Source organism: Ustilago hordei (assembly GCF_900519145.1).
Source record: "Ustilago hordei strain Uho2 genome assembly, contig: UHO2_contig_27, whole genome shotgun sequence".
In the NCBI taxonomy this organism is placed as follows: domain Eukaryota; kingdom Fungi; phylum Basidiomycota; class Ustilaginomycetes; order Ustilaginales; family Ustilaginaceae; genus Ustilago; species Ustilago hordei.
In genome coordinates this window covers 72,170-99,117 of record NW_024545266.1, presented here as the reverse complement: position 1 = coordinate 99,117, position 26,948 = coordinate 72,170, and the positions used below count along the sequence as shown (strand labels likewise).

Genomic DNA, 26,948 nt, shown 5'->3' with positions numbered 1-26,948 from the left:
TGGAGTAAAAAGATAAGAAGTGCTTGACTTGTTCTCGATCTTGTGAACGGTCCATCTACCTTCACCTTGGTCAACCATCATCACAGTCACCAACCTACGTTACAGGAAGCAAAGATGAGCGGCGTCGGAGCGGTCCCTGCAAACCGCTTTACCCACCCGCTACCACATACGCCTCTCAACCATTTTCTTCGACAAACCAAGTCTCTTCTAGCTTCAAGTGGGATTGATAACGAAGATGCCGTCTACGTCACCACTTCCCGCACTCCGACGCTTGATCAGGCTGTAGCAGCGATCGCTTTTGCGTACTTGCAGCAGCAGCTGGACAGGAACGTGCATACGCAGCGAAGATACATTCCCGTCATCTCAGCATCAAGACAAGGCTGTCTTGTTGACAAACTTCCTGAGCTGGTATTGGCGTTGCAAACAGCGTTGATAGCAGAGGAAAACCTTATATTCGAAGATGATGAATTGTATAAGACTGTCAATGCCTACACATCTAAGAAGAAGGTGGTGCTAGTAGGAGGAACAGGAGAGCAGAGGGGAGAGGAAGGATGGAAAGAGTGGGCGGAACTGCACGGTGCAGAGCTGTTCGGTGTGATTGATGTGGAGAACACACTGCCTCAGGAGATCCATGAAGAAAGCGGGGGGGTCAACGAGAGGTTAAACGTTGCGCTGTTCCCACCAAGGCAAGTCGTGGGAGGTGCAGGCGAGGCTGAACCCGCTCTATCCTCTCTTGTTGCGCTATGGGCTAAGGTCAGACTCTCTCAAACACCATCAGGCAACGACACTCAGCAAATCGTGACCAGAGAATTAGCTGATCTACTCCTAGCAGCGATCCTGCTCGAAAGCGACAACATCTCCGAATCGAAAACCAACTCTGTTGACCTTGGCGCCGTAGGCTGGCTCAGCCCTCGTTCGAGTTTCCAGCTTCAAGATCAAGATGAGGCGACAAGTGGTGCGGAAGGAGCAGAGGAAGAGGAGGAGTTGAATGAGGACGAAGCAAACGTGCCTAACTTCGATGCGTACGTGCCGACTTTCCCGGATCTAGATGCTATGTATCGTGCGCTACGGGCTGCCTCTCGTCAGCCCGCAGCTTTGGCGGTGAGGAAGGAAGCAGCTATAAGAGCTGGGTTAGCGATGGAGGTCGGTGATGCTAGTCCTGATCATTTCCAGTGGAACCTGATCACGAACACACTAGCTAATCTGGACGACGAGCAGAAGAGCAAAGTTCCTGACTTTGTCGGCAAGACGATCGAGGGCAATTTTGCTGCTCAGCTCGCCTCAGATCTGGCTGGTCGATTGTTCAAGCCTATCGGAGTTCAGTTGGGGCAAGTGGTTGGCAGTGATAACAGCAAAAACCTCGACTTGGCCGCGCTGCAGAAGCAAGTCACCGCTACTGTTCAGGTGGAAGTGTCTAGCGTAGAGAAGGCCTACGAAGTTCTTTGTGTCGCCATCAGTGCGCTACATGCCTTCGTTCAGATAAACTGGACTGGACCCGAACTACCCGGTTCACTCGATCCTCTATCGCTGCTTCGCAATGCTGCACCAGATGCTTTCCCTCCAAGACCTATCGACGCCGAGGCCGAGGAGAAAGCCAAGGCCAAAACGAAAAGGTTGATTCACAGTTCATCCCTCGAGGCGCTCGCATTCAAAGGTGAACCCGCCTACCATCTTTGCCAAGTGCCTTTCTTCCTTGTCTTCTCCAAATTGCTCATCGAGGCCCTCGTCAGCGTACAGGAGGTAGCAGAGGGCATTGAAACACTGCCGTGGTGGAGACTGCGCGCCTTTACGGTGCATAGTCATGTGCTGGACGAGCCGGTCGCGTTTGGGAAGAAGGTTTTCGATCCCGTCAATAAGCTCAGGGATGTACTTGTCGCGCGTACGGCTGCGACCAAGCCAAAGGAGGGCGAGAAGAAGAGTGTGTGGGCGTCTCTAGCATCCAGGTTGATTTTGGAGCGCGGAATTGCTCTGCAGAGACTCGGCAGCGATAGGGAGGCATCAGAGACGTTCGTTGACGCAGCGAAAGAGAATGGGCTCAGGTACAGAATGTCTGGTGCCTTGGGCAAGAGAACGAAGTTCCAGAAGGAGGACAAGACGCAGCTTGTGCTGCTGGCTACGAGCGTGGTTGCTGATGGGGGGAAGGAGGATGAAGCAGAGGAGAAGGAGAGAAAAGAGAAGGGGGGAGAGGAGAAAGTGAAAGAGAAGCAAAAAGAGGCAGAACTGGAGACGGGCTTTGCAGCAAAGGCCAACCCTGAAGATCAAGTCGCTGGTATGCCTTCCACCTTCGCGCTCAACGACGATACTCTGCTTGAACAGACCAAGTTCACTTGCACAACAGCCAGCGGATCCTCAACCTCAACTGGCAATGGTGAGGACGACGATCTGCTCCAACTCGACCCCAACTCGCAACCGCCCCTTGCAGTCTTGGATCAATGCACCTTGCTCGCCCTCTGCTTGAACATCCGCAACATGCAAGCAGCCCACGGACTCATCGCAAACCAGATGCAGATTTTCATCTCTCGTGTCATCACGCATCCTCGCAACTGGATGGTTCACACCATGTCTCTTGTTCTCCGAGCCCGTCTCGAATCCACACGCACACGTACGGTTGAACGATCCGTCTTACAGCTGCAGGCATTGATCGATCAGATGCCAACCAACGATTCATCCGTACAGGAAAGGTTGAAGTTCTTCCACGCGCTAGACTTGCCGCCGAAGTGGGAGATGCAAGCCGAGCTAGCTCGAAGGTATGCCTCTATCGGTGTGACTAGGTCGGCATTGGAGATTTTTGAAAGAATTGAAATGTGGGAAGAGGTTGTACAGTGTCTCGGTATGCTCGGGAGACAAGAGGAGGGAGTGGAAGTGGTGAAAGAGTTGTTGGCGGGGAAGAAAGTCGAAGCTGATGTTGAAGTTTCTGTTCGTCGTCGCAAAGGTGGGGATGTTGGTGGAACTGAAGCTCAGCAAGTTATGTATAAACGGATGGATCGTGCTAGGGAAGCCAAACTCTGGTGTCTTCTCGGAGACTTAGAGCCAGCTTCTGCCTTGGCGCACTACTCGAAAGCATGGCAGGTATCTGCTTCATCTTCGGCCCGAGCGGCTCGCAGTTTGGGTGGAGTGCATTTTACGGCTTCGGACTTTGCCCAGGCTGCAAAATGGCTCAAATACGCACTCAAGATCAATCCGCTGTTCACACGATCCTGGTTCATTCTAGGATGCTGTTATATGAGGTTGGAGAAGTGGAAAGAGGCAGCGCAGTGCTTTAGGAGGTGCACGGCGTTGGATGATGAAGATATGGAGAGTTGGAACAACTTGGCGAGTTGCTATTTGAGGATGGTGGAGGGTGCAGAAGGTGGAAGGGATGTTGTTGGGATTGAGAGGATGGGTGCCCAGGGAGGATTGCCAGATATCCTGGAGGCTGAAGAAGAGGCTGACCGTGTTTGGGATCAACCTCGAAACAGCTACGATGACGACGGTGAGGACGGAGGGCTGAGCGACTGGAGCGGCAGTTCGCGATCAGATTCTGGTGTTGAAGTTTCATCTTCAGAGTCTGAAGCGGAGAGCGATACTACGGCGACAGAAACCGGTCTTCCGAACCCGGGTGAAGTTGCCACTACCCGCCGAAACAATGCAAGCGCAACCGCAGCTTACTCCCTCAAGCTCCTCGCTCATCGATCACTGCAACAATCCTTGCGATTTGCGCACGACAACTGGCGAGTGTGGTACAACTACATGATCGTCTGTATTGACGTCGGGTACCTTCTCGAAGCCACACGTGCCATGGTGCGGGTGACAGAAATCCAAACGAGGAACAAGAGTAACGATGCTGAACGGGCAAAGACGGTTGATCTCCCTGTCTTGGCTCGACTTGTTGATGCGGTCACGCGCATTCCTAAAGCCGAATTGGAGCAGCAGACCGTAGCCCAAGTCGAAGCCTATGAACAGCTCAAGGCTCAACAAGAAGCTGAAGGTCTCGGCGACTCGAAAGCAGCATTGGCACCCAAGGTAGACTCCAACTCGGGCCTGGGCCTGTATGCGGCCGTACGCAAGTTGTTCGACGAGACACTTCTCGCACGCATTTCATCCAGCGTGGGTATCTGGAAGCTCTACTCCCGCCTCCTGCTGTGGAACGGCGAACGAAGGCGAGCAGTCCAGCAGGCATTGTTGAATGGATACAACTCAGCATTCAACTCTGCTGTCAACGCAGAAGACGGTCTAGATATCAACACGGACAAGAAGGTCTTTGTGAGTCTGCTGCACGACTTGAGGAATCTGGTAGATGCTCTGCTCGATCTCTGCTCGAATCCGGACGAGGAAGCGGATAAGGAAGAAAGAGACGCTCCAGAGCCAAGATTCCAAGCTAGAAGTCTAGTCAGGACGTTCTTGGCCAAGACGAGGAGTTCGTGGGATCAAGAGCCGGAATATGATGAGGCGAAGGAGCTTTTGGAACAGCTCAAGAGCTGATCAACACAAGTGAGCCTTTGAGATTGGAGGAAGAAATGAAGATGGAAAGATTGAAATGATTCTATTGTGATTGCATTGCAAAGTGTGGGCGAAAGGTTCCATTATCGATGTGTATTGCACGAGTAGTGGAATTTTAGAGAAGGAAGCAAATGCTGCTGACCAGCACCACAAGCAGTGTCGCACTTGGCAAGACAAGATGACCATGCATCCAATCCAATCCCATCTGTGCTGATGCTGCGTTGGGAGCTCTAGAACTGGTTGCACCGGGAGCCATTGAGGTGCTTGTCATGGAAGATGATGAGCTTGTGAACGAGCTCGTTGAAATCGAAGAGGAGGAGGTCGAGGTCACTGATGTGGAATTGGAAGCGGTGGTGGAGGTAGCAGTATTGACAGAGCCGAAGGAGAAAGTGAGAAGAGTGCCCAGCGTCGCAACTGCATCGGTGGATCGTTGTGACGACCAAGTGGAAGATGAGGTCGAGTTGGAAGATGAGGTCGAGTTGGAAGATGAAGTGGGTGATGAAGATCCTGAGGATGAAGAGGAGCCGCTGCTTTGCGCAATGACTTGCGCGGAGAGCATTGCGATGATGCATAGGAGCAGGGTGGCTGCTGTGGGGCTGATTACTCGGACCATCTTGATGTCGTTCGCTGTGTTTGGGCTACAGTAGAGGTTGGTGGGACGAGGTTATGAAGTTTGTTCGGAGTACGGTCCTTCAGTGCTGGATGGAAAGACTGTTGAATGCCTTTGCTCTGGAGATGGTTTTGTGTCGTCCTAAAAGCTCGGCGGAAGGCGCAACTCTGCGTCATAGTGTCGCTTGGCTTCCAATTTCTACATTTCCAACAGAAAAGGCGGCATAACATCCAAGATCTCTGCTAAAATGGGAGTGTCGGGCGAGAAAATAGGCAACACGCAGAAAGGTACAGCCGAGGCAGAGAAGAGGAGAGATCTACAAGTCACTTGAGCCGATCTGCGAGACCCCACTGTTTTGAGTTGCGCACAGGCCAACAAAGTAGAGACCACCGACGCTTCTTCTTGACGCACCGACCTCCTTCGCTGCCAAGTCATAATCCAGATCAGCCAGTAGTAGTGTGCATCCCACCCACCATCAAGCCAAACCTCATCCCGCTCGCTTCATTTCGGTCGACGCGGTACACTTTCGCGCAGCTTCCACGTCAGGCAGCGGCCGACCAACGCACGCAAAGCACCCTTCCATGCCATCTTCTTCTCCCTCCGCTCTCTTATTACCACCAATCTGAACCCCAATCCCCTCTTTGAGGAGCAGCCAAGATGGATTCGGCCAAGATCTTCGCTTTGGGCCTTGCCGCCGGTCTTGCGATCCACGTCTTTGTTCGTAACAACGGCAAGGCGCAGTCAGCCAAAAAGGAGGTTCAGGAGTCAATAGCCACCGCTACCAAGTCGAGTCAGAAGAATAAGAACAAGAAGAAGACCAAAGACGCCGCATCCGCACCTGCGCCTGCACCAGAAAAGAAACCGGAGCTGGTCAAAGAGCCTGAACCCGGACCTGCTCTTGCTCTTGCTCTTGCTCCTGCTCCTGTTGCTGTTGCTACCAAGGAGGAGCCAGCTGCACCTGCTACTGCTTCGAAGAAGAACAAGAAGAAGAACAAGACAGTCAAGAAAGAGGATGGGGAGAGCTACGCAGCTCTTGTAGCGGAAGAAGCCGAGAAGGGGATCAACGACACTGCTATTCGAGCGAAATCCGATGCGATACAGACCACTTTCACTGCAAGCTTGGGTGATATGAGGGATGATCAAGTGAACCCTCTTCCTGCTGGATACGACTCGTTTGCACGTATTCCTGCTCCCGAGGTCGAAGCTTCTAAGTCCAAATTATCGCAGAAGGAACGCGACGAAGGATGGTCCAGTGTTCGTAGTGGTCCTTCTTCCTCTGCTAACAATGCTAAACTCAACGGAGCTTCCTCTAACAAGCCCAATGGAGCCTCAAACGGAATCAAGGCTTCGATTGCCAGCAACAACCCCTTCGCTGCACTCCCTGACGATGCACCCACATCTTCTTTTAAGCGTCTTTCCTCCTCCAACAACAGCACCACCAAGAGCAACGCTCCTGCCAATGGCTGGACAGTTGCTTCCGCCTCCAGCAAGCCTAAGAACAACAGCAACACCAATGTCGTTGGAGCAGGAGGAGTGGAGACCAAAAGACAGCGTTCAAACGCAAACAAAAATCAGGCTAAGAAAGCAGCTAAGGAAGAAGCCGAACGATTCCAGGCGGAAAGGTTGGCCAACCACAGAAGACAACAGGCTTTGGAAGCTATGAAGCAAAAGGAGGCCGCTAGGAGGCCACAGCCCTCCTCAGCGAATGTGGCAAGTGCAAAGGCGCCAACTGCTCAGGCAAGCGTTGATTTGAATGGGAGGTTGGTTTGGGATTGAATCTCGGCTCATGAGCGAGATTGGAGAGCAGTGGGAGAGTAGCAGAAGAAAGAGTGAGGAGGTGGAGTCCACTTGAAGGACTGCGGGTCAAATGAAGCGTGACGTTGTGATCTCCTGTCTTAGAAAGCAATTAAAATTGTCCAATTTGCACAAGCCTCTCATCATCACACGGTTTGTTCTGAAAGATTCCGTCGTTGACTGAGTGAATGGGGTCTACAGATCTATATGTAGCCGCTCTTCCTCCTCGTGCGGCTGTTGCTGCTGAGGATCTTCCTTCATCTGCTTCTTTATCACCTGGTCATCTTCTCTCGTCACTCCCTCTGCGTCAGGGTACGATTTGCATCTAATCTCCAGCTTCTGTATTGTGAAAGCCTCTTTCCACCCGACCTCCTTCACCGCTTCCCAAGTCTCTGGCAGATGATCCATGTCGACATGCCACCCAAACTTGCTTGTGCTCCACAATTCCACTCGCCCTTGCCATATCGCCTGTGAATTCAGATCCCGAACCACCCAAGCTGGCGCGTACAGCGTCGTGTGGTTGCACGCTATGCTCGCCATCCTCATAACATAAGCTGGGCTGTTTGACGAGTCGTAATCTTCCACCCTGGGGTACATTCCTCTGCCTTTGCTCGGGATCAAGTGGAAGGGAACAGTGAATGTACGATAGAGAAGATGATGTTCGTATCGATCGAAGAGGGGATAGCCATCGGTGGGCAGGCGAGAGATGGAGCGGTCGATGGAGAATAGGGCGGGTAAGAGACCAGCCTGGTGGAGGAACGAGAAGAGGACTAGTTGAAGGACGTGTTGGATGACGTGGAGCGATAAGAGGATACCAGTGAATTTCGGGCGGAGAGTGAAGTAGGGGTGTTGAAGGGCATATGCGAAGATGACGGTTGAGGGAAAGGCGAGAGGAAGGAGGAAGCGAGCTTCTTGGTGGGGTGAGATAGAGAGGACGAGAAGGGAGAAGATGATGATGGCGAAGGAGAGGCTAACAGCGACAGGCTCGATGTCTACGTATTCTACTACTTCTTCTCTCGCTTCGGCGGTTGCAGGGTCTGATGCCGACATCGTTGCTGCTTTGCTGGAGCTGACTTCAGGCTCTGTTGATGCCTCTGTCGCTGGCTTGCACTTTGCCGTGGCAGTCTTGATGGACTCTTCGACGGCCCGACGCTCGTCTTCTTCCTCTTTCGTCGTGGTGTCACGCGCAGCGCGATCTTCATCTCCTTTTGACGATGACGCAACGTCAGTCTTACTTATAGGCGAGACCTTAGCTGAATCTGACAGCACGCCACGCACAAAGTGCAGCCCATGGATGAAGAGCACAATGATATTTGCAACGCCGATCATCATCGGCAAGTTCACGACCGCATGCAACCATCTCGGATGAAGTCCATGCTGAGCCACGTTCTCAGTCTTGAGATTGTACAGTAGCGCATTGATTGGGGGAATTATCCATCTCGTCCCCCAGAGCGTTGCCACCTGGACCCCATCATTTTCACCTCCCTGTGTGTAGAAGCGGGTCTCTGAATGGACGTGCTGATACGCAAAGAACAGGAGGGATGCGATCGCGACAGCCATAGACCTTAATGCTGGTCGTATGTACCCCTCAGCAGCGATGCGGATGTGGTTGAGCCCGAAAAATGCACCCAATGGCAAGGCAAAGATCGCGAATGTGAAGCGGGAAAAGAAGCCATCTGCAGCAATAAGACCGGTGAGGACGCCCCAGTGCGATCCAGTCAAGCCGCCTTGCCTGTACCAGGTGCGGTTCCGGTAGAAGATGACGACCTGCAAGAAGCAAAGCACCAGCTGGTGCGCTTCGATGGAGTTGCTGAAAGGCCGTACCAGGAAGGTTGTCGCTGCGGTGGAGATGCCAAAGAGACAAAGCATGTACCGAGCGGTTTTGGGAGGAAAAACGAACGTCACTAGGATGTCGGTATAGACTGTCCAGAGCATTGAGCTGAGTCGTTGTACGAGAAAGAGGTCATATCCAGTAGGTGCACGAAGCTCCTTTATTAGAACTTTGACCCATCCGACACCGAGATACTGTATTTGGAGAGCCGAGATGGAGCGCAGGGCATTGTTGGGCCACCATTCCCAGGGTACCCTTGCATCGATGCTGGGTAGCGTGAAGCCAAAGTAAGGCTCGCCTGATTGCATCCATTCATCGGGATGGATGTAGCCGTAGCCAAAGAAGGCACTGTAGCAGCGGAGTAGGAAGAGTGCCAGGTAGATCCGCCCGCATGCTGTGCGCAGGCTAAAGACGCTCAAGGGCGAGCTGATGTGTGCGAACGGTATCCTTGATATCCAGAGTTTCGCGCCGTTTCGCTGTGACCTGCAACACATTTGTATGGGCTGTTGTGTGCGCTATTCTTCTCTTCCTTTGCGGGAGAGAAACAGGCCATGTTCGTTGCTGATCGTCTTGACGAAGAAGCCGTCGCCGTCGTCATCGAACAGGCTGAGCTGCGCAATCTGGTGAGGGCAAGACTTCTGTTAGAGGCCGTGCGAGTGTTAGTTGAAGATGCGTCGGCATCTCAAGCAAGATGCACATGTTACGGCCGAGACATTGAGACACGGGAGGCTCACGTAAGCGAGAAGTACAATGAGGTACATAATTGTTGTCATGGTGACAGCACAGTGGCACCCGGTATCATAGCAACACAGGAGTACAAATGAAGAGACACATCCTGCCTCGAATAGGACCAGAGCAGTGAATGGAGTATATATATGTGTTTGTCATTCAGTCTCACACCATGAAAACTAAGCATTACATAGAACATACAGCTGTGGTAAAGGGAGTCTGATCATGACCCCGATAACACCATATATTAATTGTTATCTTCAATTGATTAAGAGTCTGAAGAAGCTATCACCGAGCTAACCGAAACTCGCTGACAACCATGGTAGAAGACACCGAAACGAGGACCAAAGGAAGCAGAAAAGGCAAGAACACCCAGGTTCGGGTCGACAATAATGCCACGAGCGAGAACGAGCCGGAGGCCATCAACGATGAAGCCGATGAAGACACCGATTCCGACTCCGACTTTGATGATGGCGACAAGCGATATAACTTTCGCACCCTAGCAAAGCTCCTCGAACCTGTGCCAAAGCTCACGTCACGAAACTATCATAGCTGGAGCGCTCACGTGAAATCTTTCCTCCGATCTGTGCCTCATGCGATGAAACATCTCGAGGGAACGTATGACAAGAAACACCCGAAATGGAGCCGCTCCCTCGACGATGCTTTAATCAACGCCCTGCGTGGAACAATCAACACTACTGGAGAACACAATGTAAATTACCTCGTTCTAGATGTAATCAAGGAGTACCTTACTTTCAACCAAGTATGGAGAAAGATCGAAAACAGTCTCACGAATGAAGCCACCAAGACGTCTCACAGACTTGCGCTTATCTCGCAACTCAACAATACAAAGATGTTTAACTCGGACGCCAGAAAGCTAATTCAAGAGATCCGGTCCATACAAACTGAAAGCAGCCTCCTCGGCAAACCATTCGCCGATGATACATTGTTCTCGGCTCTGCAGAAATGCACGATCCGGCATCCGGTGTACAAGGAGACGGTTGCCACCGTCCATCAAATCGATTTCAACGCCCTTGCCACCGCACTAAGCATCTGGCAGACCGCTGTCGAGAGCGTCCCCGCACAAAGGATCGACCCTCGACAAGCCAGTGCTAGAACTGCCGGCAACGACGATCAAAACAAACGGGCCGGAGAGACCGAAGCCGAAGCTGACAACAGCCATGCAAGCTCGAGGAACGCAAGCAAATCACGCCGAATCCGATGCTGGGTCTGCAAGCGACTGGGACATGGTATCAGTCAATGCGATGCCTTGGTTACCATTCCCAAGGACTCCCCCCTCACTGAACCTAAATAGGAAGCGTGGTGCTCCCTCACCCTCCCAATGAAATGGCAGGACCCCTCGAACACAAAAGAAACAGCTCATTGGATCTTGGACTCGGGGGCGAGTTACCATATGGTGAACGACTACAGCATGCTCATCCACCCGAGAACTTGCTGAAAGCGGATAATTACCGCCGGAAGCAAGGTCTTGGAAGCGGCAGCTATAGGAGATGCAAGCATATCAACAGATTACGGGGAAATCTCTCTGCAAAATGTATTGTATGTAAAGCACCTTAATGTTAACCTTCTGTCAACAAATTCATTAATGGATGAAGGAGCACGAGTGATATTGGACACAACTGGTGGCCAAATTTTTCTAACAAACAGCATGACACTTAAGATTGCAAAGAATCGCGAGCGAGGACTTCTGGAGTTCCGAGGTGACACATGGCAAGAAAGCGCAATGGCCACATCAGCACCATTGTTTGAAGGTGTTGATGAGGAGTTCGAGCATATTGAGAATGAGCCGAAAGTTTCAAAGCAACAACTATGGCATGAGCGTCTTGGGCACCCAGGAAGAGATAAAGCTAAGGCGATCACAAGCAAGTTAAAGGATAAGCATACCATGAAATTGGATCCAAACACCGCTCTGACATGTGAGCAGTGCGTACGATCCAAGAGCACAAGCGCTCGGATGGGGAAAGGTAGCGGCAAAAGAGCTGTAGGGCCCCTGGATCTTATCCACGTCGATCTAATAATAGACTCGTCCCACGTGACGGAGTACACATGCACGTTGGTGCTGGTCGACGATCATAGCAAGTATGTGTATGCACAGCCATTGACACGAAAGAGTCATGCCTTTATGCAACTTAAAAGGATTGTTTTGTTCCTGGAGACACAGATGGATCGGAAGCTAAAAGCGATCTGATCCGATCAAGGAACGGAATGGAAAAGCAATGATGCATTAGAATGGTCGTTAGAAAAGGGCATAGAGTGGCAAACCACCGTAGGGTACAACAGCAAACAAAATGGACAGGTAGAAAGAATGAACAGGACCCTTGGAGAGAAGATGAGAACGTTGCTAATGCAGAGGAGACTACCGAAGAAGTTCTGGCCATACGCGATCAGAGCTGCGGCGTTCAAAATAAACCTCACTCCGAGCGTTGATAATGAATTCCCTTATCAAGCAATGTTTGGCAAGTCGCCGGAATGAGCTTTAAAGCTCCTACGAGTGTTTGGTTGTCTGGCATGGGTAAACGTACCCAAAGTTAAACGGGACAACAAGAAACTGGACCAGCGAGCCGTCGCATCCATTTTCTTAGGGTACAGTCTAGAGAGGAAGGGCTGGCTCTTCTACAGCCCGGACTACAATCCAAACATCTTCTGGAGCAACTCAGCAAAATTCATGGAATCAAAGTGCTGGTCAGACAGAACAGAGTGGCGACCGGTTGACACAAAGGCACCCCCAATGATGATGACAGAGGAGAATTTCGAAGATCTAGGATACAACAAAGAAAATATATTCGACGAAACAGATGAAGAGCCACTATGAGAATACATGGATATGGAGACAGACTCGGAAGAAAGATTAAGCGAAGGAACAGCGGAGGTGATGGAACAAGGACCAATCGCCGAAACTCAAATTGACAGCGAATTCTATGGACTCGTAGCGACGCGACCGGAATGGAGAAAGAACCTGGACCCAACCATACATGAAGCAATGAGTGGAAAGGACAGAAAGCACTGGGAGGAGGCCATGCGAAAGGAGTTGGATGGATTGGAGGCGATGGGCACATGGGAGATAGTCGACCTCCCAAAGGGTGCAAATACTGTCGACACATGTTGGGTACTCAAGATCAAAACCGATGCAAACCTCGTGCTGACAAAGTTCAAAGCCCGGCTCGTGGCACGAGGTTTCACTCAACGCGAGGGCATCGACTATACAGAGGTCTTCGCACCAGTAGCACCCATCCAATCCATTCGAGGGGTGATTGCTGTCGCAGCAGTACGAGATTGGGAAATGGATTCTATTGACGTAAAGCAAGCATACCTGAACTCCACTATACACCATGATGTATACCTCAAGCCCCCAGTAGGAATCGAAATACCACCCGGAAAAGTGTTGAAGGTAGTGAAAGGACTGTACGGTCTGAAACAATCGGGCCGAGAATGGAACATTGAGTTAGACTCACATCTCCGGACGATCGGATTCCATTGCATGCCGAGCGCACCATGCCTATACTCAAGAGGGACAGGTGACAAGATCACGATCATCACAGCATACGTGGACGACATGCTAATAACATCACCCAGTCGTGATGAAGTAGACCGCGCAAAGCGAGAGATCATGGACAAATGGGAGATGCAAGACAATGGAAGAGTCAAAGAATTTCTGGGTATCAAGATCACACGTGATAGAAGACGGAGGAGGATATCTCTGGGTCTAACGGCATACATCAAGGAAATGGTGAACAAATGGTTAGGAGGAGCAAACGAGAAATCTTGGGTACCCATGCTGAGTGTAGCGAACGTCGCCGGAGGCAAGCGATGTGAACCTCAGCGAGCAAAGAAGTATCAAGAATTGGTCGGCCAACTATTATGGGTCTCCAACACAGCCCGACCAGATATTGCCTTTGCCGTCGGCATATTGGCGCGATATATGTCGATCCCGATCGACAGTGCATGGAAGGCAGCCATCCACGTGGTAAAGTACCTGAACCAAACGAACGAATATCAGTTGCACCTAGGAGGGGAGACAAACGAGCACTCGGATACACTGGTAACGACGTATACCGACGCAAACTGGGCATCCGACCCCACAAATGGACGAAGAAGCACCTCAGGGTCGATAACATATGTATATGGGTGTCCAGTGAGTTGGAAATCACACGTTCAGAAGTGTGTGGCATTGTCGGCAGTCAAAGCAGAGTTTGTCGCCGCTTCCGAAGCGGTGCGAGAAACCTTATTCTTCTCATATTTGCTCTGGGATTTGGAGACCACGGACGTTCGGCCCATACTATACACAGATAGCCAGGGGTGCATACAGGTGAGTAAAGATCCAGCCAAACATTGGAAGTTAAAGCACATCGACACACGGTATCATTTCGTTCGCGATCACGTGCAAGAGGGCGATGTGGAAATCAAATATGTCGGAACGGCAAACAATGTTGCAGATGTCTTGACAAAACCCTTACAGGGTCTTAACACCTCACGATTGGCTAGGATGATAGGACTGGAGATCCCGCCGAAGGGGGGAGTTGAAGATGCATCGGCATCTCAAGCAAGATGCACATGTTACGGCCGAGACATTGAGACACGGGAGGCTCACGTAAGCGAGAAGTACAATGAGGTACATAATTGTTGTCATGGTGACAGCACAGTGGCACCCGGTATCATAGCAACACAGGAGTACAGATGAAGAGACACATCCTGCCTCGAATAGGACCAGAGCAGTGAATGGAGTATATATATGTGTTTGTCATTCAGTCTCACACCATGAAAACTAAGCATTACATAGAACATACGGCTGTGGTAAAGGGAGTCTGATCGTGACCCCGATAACGCCGTATATTAATTGTTATCTTCAATTGTGTTGCTCTCTTGCGGAAAGCACGCGTGTGCAATTTACGCGTCCATGGTGCTCAGCCAAATTTAAGCGCGAGTCCGACACTTTGGTTGAGGTTTGGATTCGGCACACCTTCTCCACCTTGCGCACCTCATCCTCTTACCAACCTCCGGCTGTCTCAAGGTCACCTTCTCTTCACACTTCGTCTACTTCTAACCTAAGCTCGACACCCAAATAGAGGTTGTCGCAAAGCCAAGCTCGTAACTCGCAACGATGGATGAGGAAGACCCCGGACTTCAGTTCTTCCCTGACGGCAACGTCGATCTCTATGGCACACTCGGAGTAGCCAAACAAGCAAGACCAGAGGAGATTAAGAAGGCGTACAAGAAGTAAGTCTCGGAATTCCTATCACAATTCAACGCATAACGGAGCACTTACTGACAGCTTTACCTTCTCAACTCTTTCGCGATTGCAGGCTTGCGCTCAAGTTCCACCCAGACAAGGTGCTCTCCAATTCTGCACCAGGAGGAGCCGAAGATGCTATCCAGCAGTTTCAGAAGATCGGCTTCGCTTATGCTGTACTCTCTGACGAGGTACGACGCCGCAAATTCGACAACACAGGCTCGACAAAGGAGTTAATGTTCGGCGAAGGAGATGCCGATTTTGACTGGAACGAGTACTTCAAGGAACTCTGGACTGGTGAGGTCTCTCGTCAGACGTTGGATGAGTTCAAGAAGAAATATCAGAACTCGGACGAAGAGAAGCAGGACATTTTGGAAGCATACGAAGAGACAGATGGCGACCTCGAAGGCATCTTTGAGCGCGTACCATGCTGCGAGTTCCTCACAGATGAAAACAGGTTCATCACCATCATCGACGACGCTGTCAAGGGAGGCGAGATCAAGGAGACATCCAGGTGGAGGCGCAGTAAAAAGGACGAATCTGGTCGAGAGGCTTTGCGACAGAAGGCGGAAGGCGAGGCTGCTGAGGCCGAGAAGCTTGCAAAGGCGCTTGGTGTTTGGGACGACCTCTTCGGCTCAGGAAAGGGCAAAGGAAAGCCCGCGAAAGGATCCAAGTCGAAAGCTAAGGGCAAGGATGGGGCAAAGGGTGAAGGCTCGAAATCGAAAGCTAAGGCGGACGACGATGACGATCTGGCGGGTCTCGCTGCTCTCATTCAGCGGCAAAATCAGAACCGTGGTACACAATTCGACGAGATGATTGCAAAGATGGAAGCCAAAGCCGGTGTCAAGGGCAAGGGTCCGACTGACGAAGAGTTTGACCGCATTCAGGCAGAGATGATGGCTCGCAAGAATGGCAAAGAGAACGGCGGTGGGAAGCGCGCAGCATCTGCTGGTGCTGCTGCCGCTTCGTCCAAGAAGAAGAGCAGGAAGTAGATCTCTCGCGAGTTAAGAGCACCTTGCAGCCATGACTCTGTGCAATGTATTTGTAACGTTTCTTTCAGTATGAAGCGGATCGAAGACGAGCCGGAGCCGGTGAGGCTTAAGGCCACCGTTCTTTATTGTTAAACCGCTCTTAGCTTACGTGACCAAACCTAAGCAGCATTGCGAGAAGGTTGAGCGAGGGCACGTGACGCGAGCCAGACGTTGGGAAGAATCGGATTTTTTCGTAAGAGCCAATCCTGAGGCTTTTGCTGTGTCATCGCAGTATCCGCGACCCTCTCATCGCCATCATTTCGACCTGTACCACTTTCGTCCTTACCTCTTGACCGCACATCCGTCAAGAGCATACACGGACGTCGTCATGGTCTCGATGGTCGTCTCTGCGCTTAGCCGCGCCTCGTTGCAGGCGGTGGCTCGAGCAAGCTCTAGCTCGAGCTCTTCACTCGCCTTTAGGCCTTCTTCATCATCTCGCATCACAGCGGCAGTGCAGGCATCGCTTCGCACCTCATCGATCAGCTACCGACGCCTTCATGCCGTCTCTTCGACCACACAAATCACCACGGAAGCGCTTGTTCCCCGTGCATCGGGATCGAGATCATCAGCAGCACCAGCCAAACTCACACGAAAAGAACGTAGGACAGCGATCAAGCTTCAGCGCAAGACTGCCAAGCGTCGCATTGCTACATCTTCCGTCTCTGCACGTCTCGGTGTCTCTACCACTGAATCCTCGCCTTTCGTGAGGAAGGACCGACAGTTCAAGACGTACAAGCCGATCACTCGTTCGATCAGGTGGTTGAGGCAACCGCTGAACGAGCACCTGCACAAGGGCAAGCCTGAACACTCTCTGACGATCGCCAAGCGCAGTACGGCAGGTAGAAATCACCATGGACATGTAACTGTCCGTGGTAGGGGTGGTGGACATAGGCGCAGAATTCGTCTGGTGGACTTTTACCGATGGCAGACTGGAGAACAGGTAGTGTTGAGGATTGAGTATGATCCCGGACGCAGTGCGCATATCGCCTTGATCAAACACAAAAGGACCAAGCTCAAGAGCTACATTCTCGCACCTGACGGCTTGAGAGCTGGCGATACAGTGCAGTCGTACCGAACAGGTGTCACGGACCATGGTATAACAAAATCGAGCACGATTGTTGATGAGGTTGTTTCAGCAGATGGTCGGGAACTTTCGACTGACCCTGCTGCACCTCAGACAGCTGCTACTTCTGCCCCCTCTACGGCTTCTTCGACTGCTAGCTCAAGCGGTAGCAGCGGCTCGTCGCTCGATCTGGGTATCTTCCGTACACAAGCCATTCGACCGGGCAACTTCCTCCCTCTCAAGCTGATTCCCATCGGTACCACTATCCACTCGATCACGATGAACCCTCTTGGACCGGCCAAGATGGTTCGTTCGGCTGGCACTTTCGGTCAGCTTGTTGCTTTCTCCGATCGCAGCGGTGGAGGTGACTCTCTTGCTCAAGTTCGTTTGCAGTCGGGAGAGGTGCGTCTTATCCCGTCCACTTGCTGCGCTGCGATTGGGACTGTCAGCAACAAAGATCACCAGCACAAAAGGCTTGGTAAGGCAGGTAGAAGTCGATGGTTGGGTAGGAGACCCAAGGTTCGTGGTGTGGCGATGAATGCTTGCGATCACCCTCACGGTGGTGGTCGTGGTAAGAGTAAGAGTAACATGCATCCGAGATCGATCTATGGTCACTTGGCCAAGGGTGCTAGGACGAGAAAGCCTGGTACAAGGAGTGGTAACCAAATGGTTGTCAGGGAGAGGCCGAGAAGGAACGGCAAGCGATTGGGTAAGCCATAAGCGTTGAACAAGACAACTTGATCAACTTGGCATCATCTGAGGACCGGAAAGCTACGAGTTGCATTATCGAGAATACTTGCTTTGCGTGCAGCCCAGGTCTGAGATTTGCTGAACACCGAGCTTCGAAAGACGATTGATGTGCTCGTGCCCTGAAGAGAGATCAGGCAAGATGGTTGTGGCGCACAAATGTGAGAGCCAAGTGGGGTAAGGAGAAGCCAAGATGCTGTCCGCATGGTTCTGACTGAGATTCTCATGCGATCTTGCAAGAAAGCAAGCCTAGATTCTCGGCGATTTGGGTGGGCAAGTGAACCTCAAAGCTTGGGACCGTGCAATCTTGACGTCTGAGAAGGTTTGCGCCGCTGTCTAAACCAGCCATGCAGATGGCCATGTCGGCAAGGAGGGATCTTGTGGAATAATACGTGATGGACATGGGATCAGAACAGATCGGGAGAGGCTGTCACCGATCCAACTTGAAACCAAGAGAAAGGGAGGAATTCGATTTGCGGTCTGGAGGGTGTGAAGCGGTGCATGTGTTTGCTTCTGGACAGAAGCTATCTCGCGTCGAAGGCGATGCAGGCAGGTGCTGCGATCTGCTGCAGGACAAGTGCAAAGCGAGACGCTTGAAATGGTGCTAGAATTGCTCGCTCTCATGCCGTCCGTGCGATTCTCTCTGTTTGCCAAGACCTTGTCGGTTCTTTATAGCAGCCGTGCACATTTGTGAAGGCTGTTTGGCTAGCAAGTGTTCTCTCTCATTCAAGATCACCGTGACAGTGAGGGAGAATACTGTAATGCAAAATAGCCTAGAGGGCAGCAAAGCGTTGCAGTTGGCCCGAGCGAGAGGCGATAGTCAATCTCCTACTGCCCTCCTCTCTCTTGCTTGTTCCAAGCTTTTGTCGGCTTCGGAGGCGGTCTGTAAAGTTACGCTGCTTTGCCTTGTTCGGATGGGTGCCGATGAAAAGAACCAAATCCTCGACCGCGTTCACACGACCAGAGACTTTCTTTTCACTCCTGACGCAGGGCTTGCGAGAGCGCAGCTCCTCTGTATACTTTTTATTCAAGCAAGTCTTACAGAAGCAAAGCTGCTCGGCATGTCGCTTCATCAAATCTCGCGCATCAAATCTCGCGCATCAAATCTCGCGCCAGCAGGAGAGCTTGCGAGGTCCAGGCCATCTCTGAGCTGCAGGTTGCTCTTGTTTTGCATTTTGACAGCGCCGACGGAAGATCCGAAGGAATCGAGTCAGCATGGATCTTGCCTATGTTAAGTTAGCAGCCGCTTCTCTTGGCTCTTTCCCTCTGAGTCGGATGCGTGCCGAAAGGATAGTTAGCAGCGAGAGTGAGAACAATGGGCCCTCTCTGTGTCTCTGTCTCTCTGCCTGTCTGTCTCTCTGCCTATCTCTCTTGATCAGTGTGCAGTAGCAGAGAAGAGGGTATGAACCCTGAGAAATGATTGACATTTCTCCTGTCCCGCACTTTTTCAGCGCTTGGACCTCATACGAGCAAGAGCCCCTTGCATCATGGCCCATGCCTTGGTTCTTGCCGAATCTCGTTTCTCTCTCTCTCGTTTCTTTCTCTCTCGTTTCTCTCTCTCTTCTCTCGTTTCTCCCTTTCCTCATTCAAGCCACCGCTCCTTCCTCCTTTCCCCAATTGAGACTTTCCAACTGAAATAGACACGGATACCAAGGACGCCACAACGATCCCGCTCACCTTTCTCATCCCCATCTCATGCGTAGCCTCGTTGATACTTGACACCCACACACCCACGCGACACGAGCAACCCTGGATCTAGCATCCTTCTGCCTCGATCTTGACAACCAACTACAGCCACCATCGTCTCTTGCAACCTTTCATCAATCACTGCAAAGCAACTCCATCTCGCTTACGCTCTCACTGCTAGCAGCATCTAGCATGGCCACCATCCTCTACTGTTCTTAGACATCCACCTCCCTACTCCCGTCCACTATAGGTCCATCTCGACAACATGGTCCTCTCGCTACGAGAGCAGCCACCAAAGAAGTCCAAACTTTCACTCTTCCGTCTTGGCAAGTCTCCTGGCAAACCCACGAGCTCATCATCTGCTTCAGAACGAGACCATAGAGCATATGCATCCAACACATACCCAAGGTCAGCAGAACAGTCAACACCTCGCAACGCACCTACCTCACCAAACAACCCTCGAATCCTGCCCAATACCCGTCAAGCAGCCAGTCAAGCTGGTTCAGCTGTCGGTGCTGTTCATTACCACTACCCCGAGTCGTCCATCTCTAACGCCATGCAGCAGTCTTCAGACCTAGACGAGCAACAACAATCCCGCCCAACACGCCCAGACTCCCTCCCACTTCAAGTCTTTGTCCACCCTGCAGATGCAGCCTCAACAGAACACAAGTTCGTCGGCGCTAACTGGCCAGCTCTAGCCAAAATCCAGACCGACCTCATCCTACCTTCTGCCTCAGGCAAGCACTATCGCACACGCTCCCACTTCTCTATACCCGACGTCATTGTCACCACTTGCGAAGAAGAGGGCCAGGAACAGCTTGTCCAGATCTCCATCCCAGCTCACAAGCGTCGCAGCTATGTCCTGCGCGAAGGAAGCAACGCTGACCACCCTAGGTCGAACAAGAAGAGTAGTACTGCCGGCTTTGCGTCCAAAGGTAGGCCTGCCCCATTGATCCAGTTTGATGCCGACCAGATCGAGGGAATGAGCCGCAGTGGTAGCCTGCCGAGTCTTGGCAGCTCGCCCATCTCACCGATAAGTACGACGGCAACTTCTCTCACTTCGCCTTCCTCGTCGGCTAGTTCGAGTCTCTCCAAGGGTTCGACGATGGCTAAGAGGAGTAGAAAGTCGTCCTTTCCGATGCTCTTTGCGAGGAAGAGCTTGGACTCGGCCCGGGCGAACGTCGAACAGCAGCAGGTATACGTGGAAGAGCCTCCACCTTTCACGCTCACCACTTCGGCATCGCAACATGATGGCTTGCTTTTCTCAAGTCATCATGGCGGGTCAGTCAGCGCGCCACCCTCCCGAAGCATCTTTGGAAGGACGACCAGCCTTTCTTCTCCACCTGTCACGCCGACCTCCACTTCGAGGTTCTTGACCAAGAAAGAGATCAAGGCAAAAGCAAAGGAGGAGCTCGCGCTTATCAAGGAGCTGGAACGCGTCGACAAGCTCGTCAAGCAACACGATCTCAAGGCCCGAAAGACGCAGGAGAAAGCTGAGGCCAAAGAGAGGAAGCGAGCTGCCAAGCTAGCCCAGATCAACCATGAGTTCCGCGAACAAGGTGCAGCCAGACCTTCGGTTGACACAACAAGCAGCGCAAAGACTTCGCGGAAGACCATCTTCCAAGCTTCCACTCGAGCTGCACCTTTTACCGTGTTGGCCAGAAGGACAAGTGTACGAGGTACACCGATGCCAGAGGTCCGCACATTCGTTGTCGAACGACGCGGATCAGAGCCAATCCTGTTCAACGCCTCAGAATCTAGGGCAAACGTGACGACGCCCTTCAGCATCGATCTTCCAGCGAGCGAGAGGTTGCCCTTCTCCCAGCCAAGGGCTGCGCCTCTTCCCAAGATCTTCTCGACTCCTCAGCCGTTTGCTCAAGCTGCCATCCAGTCGTCAGCCCCGGAACGAACCTCGACAACAAAGTCTAGTGGCTCTTCCCCACCGCGACCTTCCCGACCCACTCCTGCTCCCCCGGCACAATCCAGCATTGCTCCGCTCAGCCTGGTCAAGGACGCTCAGGTTGACACTGTTGAGGCGGAGACCAGCATTAGCAAAGATCCTGACGAGACCCAGAACTGGAGTCGCCAGAGCTGGTCTGAGCTCAACGCCGGGTTCAGCAGCGGTCTCCTGCCCAGCCTTATTTACCCTACTGTAAGCACATCTACCATCGACGAAGATAGTGAAGAGAGGGCCGTACGAAACGCGAGACGAGCAAGTGTACAACGCGTCCTTGCGCTGTCTGATGCCAATGGAGCCGCTCTCCAGAAGCGTGTGTCACTTCGCAAGCGAGGCTCGCAGCAGTACATGTTCAAACGTCGATCATCACATATGCAAGGCGGGGCCGATGCAAGGAGTGATGGTATGCGCTCATCTGCTGCCTTGCTGCACCGACGTACCTTGATTAGAAGGGTGGGTCAAGAGGAGGGATGGAAAGTCATAGATGGTGAAGAAGAGTGTCGGGCTGATGAAAGTGTGATTGCTCAACCTGATCTTTCTGCCACCAAATGGGATTGGGTGGAGCAAGAGGAAGAGCCCCGCTTGAAGCGTGGAACGATCATGAGGGGTGAGAGGATGGAAGTGGAAGTGGACCTTGTTCTGGCTGATTTGCGTGCAGCGCAGCATGCAGATCAGGCTCGAAAGCACGTAAAAGAGGGGAGTGGAGAACGAACACCCACACAGGAGACTGTCATCGATCCCTTTACCACTACGCGCAGGATTTCACCTCCCCGACCCAACAGATCTGGTAGAAAAGAGGCGGGGCAGGACGATGGAACAGGTCATTCATCCAGTATCTCGTCCAACGACAGCTTCAGCTCACAATCGAGTGGGACAGGGACCGCGGCTACCATGGTGAACGATGCCGCGGGCAAGGGTGCAGATGAGGGAATGGTTTGCTTCAGTCGACCTTTCTCGCCCGAGCACCAAATTGGACGTTTCTCCATTGATGAGGATAAGGAGAATAATGCTGGCATGAAGGAGAGTGCTAAGGGGAGCAAGGATTCGCAGTTCAGATTGTCGTTGTCGTTGGCCCCGCTGCAGCCGTTGGACTTGTTTTCGCAGACTTAGAATCTACCCACATTTCTGGCAGTGGTTCTACCTATACCCTCATTTTTGGAAATCGTTTGCATTGCTTTGGACGCGATCGAACGCTTTGTGGGGGTGTCGCTTGTGTAGTCTTGTCTGAAAAGCTGTAATCCAGCGTAATAAGACATTCAAAGTCTCTCTTAGCATCTTGAATCTTCACAGCGAACAGAGACGGTGTTGAGCCAACACTCGATGGCACCGGCACCAGATCGCAGCGCAATTCGTTCTGCTCACTTGTACTCATTCTGAGTTGATATCACAAACAGAACCAACCACAAAAGACATGAACATCGTGATGGTCTGTATTGTAGAAAAGGAATTTGTAACAATCATGTGAGCTATGATTACACTTGTCCTCTTCGCAAGCCCTCCAACCTCCCCCTCAAAGCACCAGCGTTTGAGTCGATCCATTTCAAGCTGCCCAAATGAGCATTCAAGATGGCTACGATCTGAGCAATGCTACCATCTCTCTCTGCCAGCATGTTTTCCAATCCTCCTTCTCCTGCCCCTCCGCTTGCTGCACCATTCGCAGCGGTAGCACCATTTGTAGTATTCAACTCGGTAATCATCGCGCTCAAGTTCTTACTCACATCGTCCAGCTGCCCGTTAAGCTTCTCGGCTAGAGCATAGCTCCGTTCCCTTTCAACATCCGCACTAGTGAGGTTACCTGCTTCAACGTTGGGCAGTAGAGAGTCGATTTGAGATTCGTACTCTCCAACGAGATAAGAGAGGTCCTTTTGGGAAGATTCCAGGTAGTCCAGCGTCGAATCAATGGATCGCTGCTTCTCTTCTGCAAGGGTGAGAGCTGAAAGAAGGGACGAAATCTCATCTCCACCGCGGAGAAGCACTTTGTCCCATGCGGCCACCTCTGCTGCTTGACGGGAGAATTCGCGGATGGAAAAGTCGAGCGAAGAAGACCAGCGATTGAGGATTTCATCCATCGATTTACCGCGCAAAAGGGAGGGCGTGGGGACTGGGCCGACTGAGGCCGCACCTGTGGGAGCGATGGAAGCGCCAGGAGCAGTGTTGGAAGCCCTTTCGGCCGGTTTGGATGTGGTTGTAGCGGCAGCAGGGGCGCCGCCGAAAGAGAATCCTCCGGCGGGCTTGGCAGCGGCGGGAGCAGCTGGAGCTGAAGTGGTAGCCGGTGTGCTCGTGGCAGCTGCTTTGCCAAATGAGAATCCACCAGCGGCTGGGGCAGGAGCTGCGGCAGCTGGTGCAACAGTAGAAGGTGCCGGAGTAGCTGTTGAGGTTGCCGGAATGGCCGGCTTTCCAAATGAAAAGCCGCCTGCAGCAGGAGCCGGTGCAGCAGTAGGTTTCGATGCGTCTGCTGCCAAGCTGGCAGGAGTCGAAGTGGTGTTGCTTGTGTTGCCGCCAAAGGAGAAGCCGCCTAGTGCTGGTTTGGCAGGTGCGGCCGCAGCTGCGGGGGTGGAGGAAGTAGCAGCGGAAGAAGCAGCGGTGCTGGAAGAGTTGCCGAAGGTAAAGCCACTGGATGAGGCAGCTGGTGCTGCTGCTGGAGCAGATGTTGCTGGTGCCGAAGAATTCGGTGTGGCAGTGGAACCGCCAAACGAGAAGCCTCCGGTAGCTGGCTTGGCTGCGGTGGAAGCACCACCGAAGAGAGAGCCACCCGCAGGCGGTGTAGAAGCAGTTCCAGCGGCAGGCGTGGAAGATATGGTAGATCCACCAAGCGTGAATGACCCAAATCCGCTCAATCCACCGCCAGCACCGCTTGCTGGGGCGTTAGCGCCGGCAGCGGCCGTAGAAGTGGATCCAGCGGGTGTTGTACCGCTTCCGCCGAATGAGAATCCACCTGTCGCTGCAGGCTTTGCACCTGCTGTGTCGCCGAAAGAGAAGCCTCCTGGGGCTGGAGAAGAGGTAGAATTGTTATCAGCGGGCTTGGAAGCTGCTGGAGCGCCGAAACTGAAGCCTCCTGTAGACGTGGCGGGTGTAGATGTATTGGCTGCGGGTGTTGAGGTCGAGGCTGCACCGCCGAACGAGAATCCACCTGTGGCAGGCTTGGCTGCTGCAGCACCGCCAGTCGATGATCCTGTGTTGCTGGATCCGAAGAGGCCTCCGCCAGAAGCAGGTGCGGCAATGGATGGGTTGATAGCACCGCTAGCTGCGGGAGTTGAGCCGAACAATGAACCGCCAGAGTTGGTTGCGCCTGTCATGACAGAACCCATGAGCAAATATAGAGACAAGGCGTAAGCAGATGTGCCCACGTCATGCATGAGCATCTAGAGAGTCAAACTCACCTCCGAAAGAGAAAGGCTTGTTACCAGGAGCAGCGCCGTTCGAGTTGTTGGTATTGTTGTTGTTGGACGATCCAAAGGAGAATCCTCCTCCACCGAACGACATGATGGCGGTATGACCTGAACAAGTCTTGGTTCGCCGTTATACTTCTGCTATACCAGCGAAGCTCTCGTTGATGGTGACGAGATCGTCTCGAAAGTGTTGATCTGCGATGAGATGGTGGTGGTCTATGCGACGCGAAGCTGTTACAGAACACACACACCGAAGCGCCAAAATCTCAGATATTGCGGAAAGAGGATAGAAATGAATCAGGATTACGTAAGCCATTTTTTGTTTTGTCGCAGAATTCCTGAAATCTTTAGACTTTCTGGTTCAAGAACGCCGTGTGCAACTGAGCAATTTTTCAGTTTGTGGAGCAACGACATCAATTCTTCTGTCAAACCCTGGCCACCTTCATCCTGGACAGTTACCATCTACACATAGCGAAAGGCACTGTCATCCTGGCTCTCGACAGTCGGACGAACAAAGTCGTGGACACCCACACATAATGCCGCCCAAAACCAATCGCCTAGCTTCGCTGCTAGGCACGCTCACCAACGCAGCACCTGTCGACTTTGACCCCGAGGCTCCCGATGCCGACCAGCCTGGACCTTCCAGCCTGGCCAACGGCAATGCCAGCAGTTCCGGTTCCAACGACGAAGAAGATGAGGAGGAAGATGCGGAGGAGTCGGATGAAGAGTACACGAACCCACGCGCACACTATGCCGACGTAGGGACAAGTGAGATGCGAAAGAAGGCGGCGTTGAGCGAAAGCGACAAGATCAACGACCCAAGGTATCAGGGCGTCAAAAGCAGTCGTGCTGAGCTCTATGCCGATGAAGACGAAGAAGATGATGATGAAGGAGCAGACGACTCTGAAGACGAGGAGCAACACTCAAAAGAAGACGATGAGGAAGGAGAAGGTGCAAGTCGAAGAAAGCAGGTTCAATTCGCCGACGAAAACGAATCAGATAGCGAAGCATCTTCAAGCTCCGAGACAGATCAGGTAGCAGAATCCACATCAAACAGCATCGCAGCGCAGATCGCCCAGTCAGCGTCACAAACCAAAGCGCTGAAAGCAAGGCGACTTGAAGACGCTGAAAAGGGTCGCCAAGTACGCAAGCAGATCAAGACATTTGAGCGTGCCCTCGAGACTCGTATCAAGGCACAAAGCGTACTGCGCGAGGTTAACCGTCTTCCCGACCCTGAGGTCTACACATCCGCCATCAGCATCACCACTGCCGAGCCGGTAATCACTGTACTCGAGCAGCTGTTGGAATTGTCAGAGACGCTGTTTTCCCTACGCACAAGGCTGAATATTCTTTCAAGGTCCACAGACGAAGGCAAAGGGACGATCGAAACCCCAGCGACAAGGAAGAGAAAGCGTGACTTTGACGTCACTGTTCCGGAAGACGAAGAGGAGGCTAAGCAGACATGGGCCGAGATCGTAAAGCATGATCAAATTGATGCGACACTGAATGATGTCGCCACATTCTCATCAGTAGCGGACGTGCAAAGGAGAGCAGTGTTAGACAAGTGGAGTCTCAAAGTGACTTCTGCCGCCGCCGCCGCATCAAATGGCAATAAGTTCACCCAACTCCGTGCCGTCAACCAACCACCATCGGCTCAAATCGACGCAGCTCTTGCTGGCGATGGTCTCTCTCGACTTATTGCACGAACCCGTGTCCTTCGCTCTGCAGACTCACCAGCATCCGCCAAGCTTGGCCAAGCCTACACACCGATCGAAGAGGAGGTCAAGGACTCTGAAGTGTTCGACGATTCCGATTTCTACTCTGCTTTGCTTAAGGAATTGATTGAGCGCCGATCCGGTGTAGGCATCACCAATGGCGATGGTGCGGGAGCGACAGCTGCAATGATGCTCTCAGGGTTGAACGGAGGCAAGAAGAAGAAGGCGACTGTCGACACAAGGGCATCTAAGGGAAGGAAATTGCGATACGAGGTCAACGAGAAGATTGTTAACTTTATGCCTCCTATCCCCGAAAGGGTTAAGTGGGGTCAAGAACAGATCGAGAGATTGTTCAGGCAGTTGGCGAGTAGTTCGATGGGTGTTACTAGGGAGGCGAATGGGGAAGACGAGGCTAAAGTGGACAAGGACAAGGAGGCAGAGGAGGCAGATCTTGCTGGACTTCGTGTCTTTGGCTGACCACGTTTGCATTTGCATTAGCATTGTACGCCACACTCATTCATTGCTCACATTGCTCACACGCATCCTCGCGTTCACGATGTCCCGAGCCGCACATTGTGGGTAAAGCAATACTGTAATGAGATAAGCAAGCGTCTTGGCGCTGGAACTGAGACAAAGCAGAAAGGTATACATCAAAGACGAAAACAAATC

At 52.3% G+C, this 26,948-nt stretch overlaps 11 protein-coding genes across 11 annotated transcripts; 8 read left to right on the top strand and 3 right to left on the bottom strand.

Annotated features, from left to right (window-relative positions):
• Nucleotides 1-114: 114 nt before the first annotated feature.
• Nucleotides 115-4,461, top strand: UHO2_07394 (uncharacterized protein; the record flags this gene model as incomplete). The annotated part of the gene is made up of 1 exon (XM_041556605.1): nt 115-4,461. One exon carries the CDS (start codon nt 115-117, stop codon nt 4,459-4,461), a length of 4,347 nt encoding a protein of 1,448 aa, XP_041412539.1.
• Nucleotides 4,462-4,594: 133 nt separating this feature from the next.
• Nucleotides 4,595-5,092, bottom strand: UHO2_07393 (uncharacterized protein; the record flags this gene model as incomplete). Its single annotated transcript, XM_041556604.1, has 1 exon — nt 4,595-5,092. One exon carries the CDS (start codon nt 5,090-5,092, stop codon nt 4,595-4,597), a length of 498 nt encoding a protein of 165 aa, XP_041412538.1.
• A 654-nt stretch (nt 5,093-5,746) lies between these two features.
• On the top strand, nt 5,747-6,865 carry UHO2_07392 (uncharacterized protein; the record flags this gene model as incomplete). The annotated part of the gene is made up of 1 exon (XM_041556603.1): nt 5,747-6,865. The coding sequence occupies one exon, from the start codon at nt 5,747-5,749 to the stop codon at nt 6,863-6,865; it is 1,119 nt and encodes a 372-aa protein (XP_041412537.1).
• Nucleotides 6,866-7,078: 213 nt separating this feature from the next.
• On the bottom strand, nt 7,079-9,208 carry UHO2_07391 (uncharacterized protein; the record flags this gene model as incomplete). The annotated part of the gene is made up of 1 exon (XM_041556602.1): nt 7,079-9,208. One exon carries the CDS (start codon nt 9,206-9,208, stop codon nt 7,079-7,081), a length of 2,130 nt encoding a protein of 709 aa, XP_041412536.1.
• A 1,904-nt stretch (nt 9,209-11,112) lies between these two features.
• UHO2_07390 (uncharacterized protein) lies at nt 11,113-12,276 on the top strand (the record flags this gene model as incomplete). The annotated part of the gene is made up of 3 exons (XM_041556601.1): nt 11,113-11,575; nt 11,663-11,886; nt 11,947-12,276. The coding sequence occupies 3 exons, from the start codon at nt 11,113-11,115 to the stop codon at nt 12,274-12,276; spliced, it is 1,017 nt and encodes a 338-aa protein (XP_041412535.1).
• A 60-nt stretch (nt 12,277-12,336) lies between these two features.
• On the top strand, nt 12,337-14,142 carry UHO2_07389 (uncharacterized protein; the record flags this gene model as incomplete). The annotated part of the gene is made up of 1 exon (XM_041556600.1): nt 12,337-14,142. The coding sequence occupies one exon, from the start codon at nt 12,337-12,339 to the stop codon at nt 14,140-14,142; it is 1,806 nt and encodes a 601-aa protein (XP_041412534.1).
• Nucleotides 14,143-14,562: 420 nt separating this feature from the next.
• UHO2_07388 (uncharacterized protein) lies at nt 14,563-15,683 on the top strand (the record flags this gene model as incomplete). The annotated part of the gene is made up of 2 exons (XM_041556599.1): nt 14,563-14,678; nt 14,765-15,683. 2 exons carry the CDS (start codon nt 14,563-14,565, stop codon nt 15,681-15,683), a joined length of 1,035 nt encoding a protein of 344 aa, XP_041412533.1.
• Nucleotides 15,684-16,059: 376 nt separating this feature from the next.
• UHO2_07387 (putative RML2 - mitochondrial ribosomal protein, large subunit) lies at nt 16,060-17,505 on the top strand (the record flags this gene model as incomplete). Its single annotated transcript, XM_041556598.1, has 1 exon — nt 16,060-17,505. One exon carries the CDS (start codon nt 16,060-16,062, stop codon nt 17,503-17,505), a length of 1,446 nt encoding a protein of 481 aa, XP_041412532.1.
• A 1,978-nt stretch (nt 17,506-19,483) lies between these two features.
• Nucleotides 19,484-22,285, top strand: UHO2_07386 (uncharacterized protein; the record flags this gene model as incomplete). The annotated part of the gene is made up of 1 exon (XM_041556597.1): nt 19,484-22,285. The coding sequence occupies one exon, from the start codon at nt 19,484-19,486 to the stop codon at nt 22,283-22,285; it is 2,802 nt and encodes a 933-aa protein (XP_041412531.1).
• Nucleotides 22,286-22,647: 362 nt separating this feature from the next.
• Nucleotides 22,648-24,658, bottom strand: UHO2_07385 (uncharacterized protein; the record flags this gene model as incomplete). The annotated part of the gene is made up of 2 exons (XM_041556596.1): nt 22,648-24,464; nt 24,556-24,658. The coding sequence occupies 2 exons, from the start codon at nt 24,656-24,658 to the stop codon at nt 22,648-22,650; spliced, it is 1,920 nt and encodes a 639-aa protein (XP_041412530.1).
• A 442-nt stretch (nt 24,659-25,100) lies between these two features.
• Nucleotides 25,101-26,756, top strand: UHO2_07384 (related to BFR2 - involved in protein transport steps at the Brefeldin A blocks; the record flags this gene model as incomplete). The annotated part of the gene is made up of 1 exon (XM_041556595.1): nt 25,101-26,756. One exon carries the CDS (start codon nt 25,101-25,103, stop codon nt 26,754-26,756), a length of 1,656 nt encoding a protein of 551 aa, XP_041412529.1.
• Nucleotides 26,757-26,948: the final 192 nt, after the last annotated feature.